The sequence below is a fragment of the Cynara cardunculus genome (genome assembly GCF_001531365.2).
Source record: "Cynara cardunculus var. scolymus isolate 2C chromosome LG 1, CcrdV1, whole genome shotgun sequence".
Lineage (NCBI taxonomy): Eukaryota > Viridiplantae > Streptophyta > Magnoliopsida > Asterales > Asteraceae > Cynara > Cynara cardunculus.
In genome coordinates, this window is record NC_037528.1 from 44,419,267 (window position 1) to 44,426,986 (window position 7,720).

The 7,720-nt window shown below is 36.8% G+C and overlaps 1 protein-coding gene across 4 annotated transcripts; it reads right to left on the minus strand.

Annotated features, from left to right (window-relative positions):
• Window positions 1-1,442: 1,442 nt before the first annotated feature.
• LOC112501571 lies at window positions 1,443-7,180 on the minus strand. 4 transcript variants are annotated; one of them, XR_003067526.1, is made up of 7 exons: window positions 7,014-7,180; window positions 6,394-6,704; window positions 6,010-6,273; window positions 4,692-5,851; window positions 4,298-4,588; window positions 3,069-3,973; window positions 1,443-2,236 (listed from the first exon to the last, which is right to left on the minus strand). XR_003067526.1 is itself a non-coding variant. In XM_025105240.1 (6 exons), the coding sequence occupies exons 4-6, from the start codon at window positions 5,725-5,727 to the stop codon at window positions 2,054-2,056; spliced, it is 732 nt and encodes a 243-aa protein (XP_024961008.1). In that variant the 5' UTR covers window positions 5,728-5,851; window positions 6,010-6,273; window positions 6,394-6,704; window positions 7,014-7,180; the 3' UTR covers window positions 1,443-2,053. The 4 variants fall into 4 exon arrangements, 1 of the variants encoding a protein (XP_024961008.1); XR_003067525.1 differs by having other exon boundaries at window positions 4,298-4,601; XR_003067524.1 differs by having other exon boundaries at window positions 4,298-5,851.
• Window positions 7,181-7,720: the final 540 nt, after the last annotated feature.

Below are 7,720 nucleotides of genomic sequence, written 5' to 3' on the forward strand. Positions count from 1 at the left end.
GTTTCCCCGTTGGGGATCCCCGTTCCCCGTTGGGGACGGGGATGGGGATGTGATCATAATCCCCGGCGGGGATGGGGACGGGGACGGGGACGGGGACGGGGACACATACGGGGGATCGGGGACGGGGACGGGTATTGAGGTCCCCGCCCCATCCCCGCCCCATTGCCATCCCTACACAAGCTTCTCTTGGTAGAGTTAATTTGCAAAGATTTTCTTCCACCCTAGACCCGAGTTCAAATCTCATTGATGTCATTTTCTTGTTTCTAGCTTTTAATTTCAGATTTATTATGTTTCTGAAAAGAATTGTAGTAAAAAACCGGAACATAGAAACTGAAACAACGAACTAACCAACAAACCAATGATGAGTTTGTGAAAAATATCCCTATATTTGTTTCTTATAGTCAAATGATATCATCATTTGAAAAAAAAAATCTGGATCCGTCCCTGAATTAGATGATCACGCTTTGATGTTCTTTTGAGATGGTGAATCTCGATGTTGTGGTCGTTCTATTACTGCTTCTTAAAGAGTGTTGTATGGTTGTCTTTTCAACTCAAAACCAAATCAATTCAAGCGATGATGATTTAGATGACTATTGATTTAGACAACGTGTTTTAGTTATAATTTTTTATTAATTTTTGATTCTCGATTTATATCAAATTTTACATCCCCTTACATTTCAACGGGTACAATACCTAGTGTGTATATATAAAGGGATGAGATGGCGTGAGAAAACCCTAAAATATGTCACTTTATTATCTTTAATTTGACATTCATTTTGATATATTTTTCATCTGTTTTTTCAAGGTTTTCTCCGGATCTTTTCCATATACATAATGTTTGATCCGGATAAAATTCATACGAGTTCCTTTACTATGACTTAGAACCAAAGGCGTTAACAAGTCGATGTGGGCTCAGCTCAAGAAAATAATATTTGGTTCAAGCCCACATAACTTTTTCAAAATAGCCTCGTGCTTGATACGGACGTTCCAATCTTTTTGGAGGCTCTGCTACATCCAAAACCTTTTATTACATTGAATAAATGAGATAACAGATAATATATGTTAAGAAGAAAAAATGGGCTAAACCTAAAACGATTAACAATCTGAAACTAAACTTAAATCATTAATGATTTGAACCTAAAACCAAACATTAATGGTTTGAACCTAAATAACTTCGGCTATAGTTTCACGTAAAACGATAAAAAGACCCTAAACACATGTAAATTTGGTCCCTAAAATTTCGGGGGCCCTGTTCAAACATTCACATTTAACATGCTAAGGAACGGCACTGGTGCTTGACCCTCGCTTAACAATTTTGAGTTATACATTACAGCTTACTTCTAGACTTGAACTCCAGATCAAAAAACTCGTCTATTGACTTGATAGCTCATTTTAAAAGCTCTTGACTCCTAAAAATTCAATCGAGCTCTTGAAGGAGTCCGAGTCGAACATCGGTGTTCTACGAACACGTTTATATAGTACAAGTCATCAGTCAAATTACATATACAGCAAACACAACTTCTATTTGGATCCTATGTTGAATCTTATGTTCTAATTTATTCAAATTTACATGCAATTCATCAAGAAGTGAGATCAGCAATGCTTACTGCTGTAGTGCAGTCTTTCCGGCGTTCTAGTTCTCCGAGACGATAGGTTTGAGTTCTCATCATCGGACTTTCTTCATGCACATAAGTATTCGCGGAGCCCATTTTCTCATAATCTAGCTCTTCATGATAACCGTCATCAATTTGCACCGAGTTCCCATAATCAGATATACGAGTTTGAAGTTGTTGAATCAATTTTACGTCGTCTTTGTACACTACATGTGCCCCCACATCTTACAGATTGCTTACCATCCATTGTCGTTAGAGTCATGGCAAGATTATCATCGATCTGAGATCAATGTTGACGTTGAAATTGCTGATACATTTGCTGAAAAAGACCAAATGGAATATAGCTAATCCACAAATTATCATCATCGGATGTTTCAGTTACAGTATCAATCTCTGATTTAGGAACGACCTTTTCGTCATTTAATATTCTCAAGATGATATTAGGACGAGCGTATTTCCAGTCCCCCTTGAAACGCACCACATACTGCAAACCCCATGATTTCAGTATGAAATTTGGGAGATAGCTCCAATGCCATATTGTACCCATGCCTTTTTTCAAACCAGCTTTGCATATTGCTTCTCGGAATACCGATACTTAGCTGATGATCTACCGCAGCACATTTCTGTAATCAAGAGAAAATATGGTACTTAAACATCTACATGATGAATACAGAAAGTGTTGTAGATATGAGCGAACAGATTCTCTATAATCAAATGATAGAATCTACAAAATGAATAAAACTGTTGAAGAGTTGAATCTAAATGTTTTGGAGATTTTGAGTTTTGCTTTTCTAAACCAAACGAGTCCAGTATATACGACCAGGGGGTGGAGTCTAAGAAGGGTTAGATGTACGCAAAGAGTATAGCGGTCATTTATATGAAGACCTCTAGCTTAGCTTGTGAAAAGCGTACAAAAGAGAGAAAGCAGGTACGCTTAAATTTAGACAAGATGGATATGAGTAGGAAAAAGCAATACAAATAAGTGGCAACTACAGGAACAATGTAAAACTTAACTACCTACTCACTAATCCTAGCCCCTCGACCGTTGCACCTTCTTAGAAGGTGGTGTCTAACAAAAGAATATGTAAAGCAGGAGCCATTGAAAGCTTGCATCATATAGTTGCATAGTGGGTGACCCAAAATCTGGCTCAGAAAAAACTCTATACGAACAGATGCTTGCAGTAGGAGGAAATCAAACAATCCATGAAAGTAGTGCAAGTGACCAATTTGTTCATTGGAATCAACGCTGATAATTGATGAAGGTACAAAGCATGGAAATCGTTGGGTAGGGTATATCAGTGTATTACTACAATCTCCATCATGTTTGATCCAAATTTCAAATTGTCGGGTATATGACTTTTGCTTCTCTATTTTGTTGAAAGTAGAGTCTCCCTCGGTTAAAATAATGCAACAAATAAATAGGATATGAGAGAGAGAGAGATTGAGATTGGTCACCTTAAGGAAAGACTGCTGCAACATCTTTTCAATATATCCATCATTCTCTTGATCCTGTAGAAGTTTGTGGCAATCAAAGAGCCATATCTTGTACAACCATTCATACTCTTTTGTTAAATCTCCAATTTTTCCAGTGAGCTGCAGCCTTTGGGCTTCAAAACTTGTATTCCTGATGGGGGAGGATGCAAATTTTGAAGTCAGCAACACTTGTTTAAGTCTAGAAGTTTAAGACGAGAAAGATGGGAGATGCCAGCAGGTAACCGGGCTAATTTAGAGTTGCCACTAAAGATGTAATTCTTCCAATGAGGAAAAGGGATGAAGATTTTGAGGGAAGTCTTCCTCTTCAATTTATCTCCAAATAAGATCTAATATTCTCAAGGAACAGAAACTTGTCAAAGTACCGCATCTCAGGGAATCCTAGCCAAAGCTCTTTTAAGGTTTCCATATGTCCAAGCTCTTCTGGTAATTTCTGCAGTTTCTTGCAGTTGTAAAGATAAAGGTTCTTGAGATGCTTCAACTCACAAATGGAGTTTGGAACATTCTTAAGATTCGTGCTGCTTATCAGATTCAAGAAGACCAGACCAGAAAAATATCTAGTTGATGATGGCAGTTCCTCTATTTGGCCACGATGAGACTTCTGGAATCTTTTAACACTCTGGCAATAGGAAAGAATTTGAGTCTCTAAAGATTCCATCCTGATCCTGGATGACAGACACTTGAGCTGCCCGCAATAACTCATGTCCAAGTAAACAAGCCTTCAGTGAAATTCAAGTGACTGACGAAGCTCCACCAAACTCCCATAACCAACTAAGATCAACCTCAAGATCTGGGACCCCTGAGACGTCTGGCAACCTTTTTATGTAATCCGACCCACTAAGGTCAATACATTTCAAGTTGGGTAGAATCTGATAAAACATAAATGAATAAAATTAACCCAAAAGTTTATTGGCATCTAATACAAAAAAACTAGTGTATCTATGAAAATGTGCATGCATGAAAAACATACTTCACTCTTTTTTTCCTTTTTCTTTTTCTGGTAACTATGGGTCTTGAGTCAGTTTGCGCGCACCTCAACTAATCCCATGGGGGCTGAAGTTAACAGCCAAGCAAACCATCCAACGACCCTCATATCTGGTCAGAGGAGCAAAACCCAAGGTCGCACCAGTTGACCTACCCCTCATGGTTTAACTTCACTCGTTTGTAAGCAACTAATTTCATCTACTAAATACCTTTCGCCCCTCCCATAAATGTTGAATGCTGCTATCAACCATTTCAAGCCCAACAAGTTTATGCATGCTTGCTACAGGCAAAGAAGAAAATGGGTACCCATGCCAACAAAGCCATTGTAACGCGTCAGGGAGAAAGGTAGGTCTATGGGACGGGAACTTTGCATCAATATCAAGTAGCCGGAGATTCTTCATGCCTTCTAAAAACTTTATAGCTAAATCCAGCTTCTCATCATATTGGTCAACATTGTATTACTTGTCCAGCAGAACTATGGCTTAAATTGCTTTTTGTTTCTGCAACGAAGAACTAAACCATGATCAGACTCTACTCATCCTTAAACAAAAACAAATATACATACATACATGTATATATAGAGAGAAAGGGAGAGAGATTTACTTTGTTTCTGCATTTCTTCAAGTTGCCAAAGCCTGTTATTGGAAAAACTGTCACGAACAATTTGCCAACTCATTTCCTGTATGAGATCATGCATGTCCAACCTCTTCTTTGAAACAGTTATAAGAGATTTTTCGACAAGAACACTAATTCCTATCATGGGTCAAAATTGAAGCTATCAAGTATTCTAGTCACATGTTCTTTATCTTTGTGTTGAAGAAACAAGCAACGTCTAGGAATATATTTTTCTCAGAAACATCTAATCATGAAAACTTAACTTCAATGTCATCTCAACACGTGGTGCTTTGGGTAGTCTATTGAAAACATTTTCCCACACACTTGCTTGTCTTCCATCGAAGAAAAAACCTAAAACTCTAAGGTGGCGTTTGGTTCGCATAATGTTTTTGGATGGAATGGAATCTGTCAAAGGAATTTGACTTCGAAGGAATTGGAATGGAATGTTGTTATGTTTGGTTGGCAGAATTGGAATCGAATCTATTAAAGGAATTGACATAATTGGAATGGAATCTATTAAAAAAATTGAAATACGACGCGAAAATACCAAAGCATGTTCAAATACATGTTCCAAAAGCCATTAAGCATCATAGTTCTCAAAAAGGAGCTAAACCATCAAACACAATCATTCTTGCAAAATATACCTCACAAACTCTTCTCGAACTTTTCCTTCATAGTTCCAAAAGCTTAACATGGATCCAGGTTCACGTGTTATTTTTCTCAGTGCTGTAAACTTTTCCATTGAAGTAAGATTCATTTTGACAAGTTCAGAACCAACCACGGAAGTCTTTTGATGTAAATCCATCTCAACTTGCACCAACTTGTCTGATGTTTTTAAAAGTCTATCTCCAAGTATGAGAGCAGCATTATTTATTGCATCAACAAGAGGATCACCTTGACCTTTGCGCTTCCTACTACCTTGAGATGTATTGACTTGCCATTTGGCTATCTTCTGTCGGATAGTCCATGTTTTCATCAGATTGTTGTTCTTGACTAGACATCTGGCTATCTTCCATGTCAGCATTTTCTTCTACACTGTCATAGTCTCTTGCTTGATTTTCGCGAGCATGATCTTTTCAAAAAACATAAGACAAGTCCTCATAACGAGGAAATGGTTTGTTTCTCCATTTTGAAGCCTCTTTGTGTACCTAAATTTGCAAAAGATAGAGAAACGTTGAAAAACTATTCTTAACATGGTAATATGTAATACATAGTAATATGTACTGCTGGTAAGACTCCCAAACCGATGCCTCAGTTGTTACACACATTTTAGAACTACCGTAACCAAAACCACTTGTGTTCATACCATATAGCATATCATGTATGATTTGCCGATCCTTTTTCATGGTCTTTATTCTTGACTTGATGTGTGATTTACCTAATAAACTAGAATCACGAAGCGACACTTTCGATGCTTGTTCCAAATGTTGCAAGTATCCGGATTTAAAGTCATTATCATCAGCTTTGTGTCCTCCAACATTGACCATATTCACCAATGCATCAACAAGTTTGCCGTCTTCAATTTTTGACCTATTTCGGTACTTACGACCATTGTTTTTATCCGTCATACCTAATAAAGATAAAATTGTACCATTAAACTTAATAACGATAAAGATCAAATTGTACCATTAAAATTAATAACAATAAAGATCAAATTGTAACATTATAAACCATAAAAATGAAATTGTACCATTACAAGCTCATCCAAACACTATGAAGAGTTCATATAATTTTCTGAGAAAAACACCACTGCAGGCCTTGATTCTTCAATGGCTTTGTGGAATTCCGGAGAGATTGCCACGCCTCTGCGAAGCATCTCGGCATCTTTGAAAGTATATATCCATAGAGCAGCATAAAGCTGATCTACAAAATTGTTTCGAGTGTCTTCCCCTTTAAAGCTCAAGAACACATCATATGCCCTTCTTCCACTTGGTACAGATGGACAAGAGTTGAAAGAAGCCATTGAACCACAGAAAAACGATGACTTTCAAAAAGATTAGGCTGCAAAATACAAACCCTAAAAATAAGTAAACGTTTTGCTTACATGATACACTGTTCAATATTCAAATTGCTTCATTGTTTTAATCTATTTTTCAACAGACTTTTTAATTATTTTCTAGGTGGATTCTCCGCCTCTAGGATGAATCAATCACGGAATCTCCAAATTTACAGTTTATATGTAATCTTTGTATCTCCTTTTTTCAACTTCCATTAATTTCTTAGCACCCAATCAGAGATCAAACAGTTGCAAATAGGAGCAATCATATCAAATCAAATCTTCAAAAAAAATCAGTCAAATTCAGTAAGTACCTTTTAACAGAAATTGTAGCATCGAATGGTTAATCAAGTTGTCCAAGGAAGTAGCTATGTGGCGGTGCTCAATCGGATCGCCGACGGAGGGATCAACAGTCCAATCGTGTTGGACATCGACGGCGGTTGAAAAAAGTTACGTCTACGAGAAGCAGAAGAGGGAGAATCCTGAGGGTGACGGAAGAAAAGAAAAAGAGAGGAGAGACAGGGGTGGGCGGTTTAAAGCATTTCTAAAACCCAACTAAAAAATGGGTGCGGATAGGTTGAATAACCTAACTTAATGTTTGTGGTTTGAAAAATCTTAATTTAATTTAGTCCAATCTAACTCAATTTGTACGGGTTGGTTGGGTTGATATTTTGGTACATTAAAATATTCTTTTAATTTTGAATATATTATTTTTCTACTCATAATTTATTTTCATCATCAACCATTTGATACAATTTATCCATACTTCTTACGTATATCGTATTCAGTTAATTTTCTCAATTTACATATATATGTTCACATTTACTGAACATATATACAAATGAGTTATATAGAAATGTTAATAGATTAAAAATATGTGTATATGAAGAGTGTACGCGATAGTGTAACTGTCTAATGTATATATTAATATAAATTCAACGATCATATTAAAAATCCAAAAAATAAAAGGATATCGGATTCATCGGATTGAGTTAGGTTCAAATAATAGCAACCCAATACC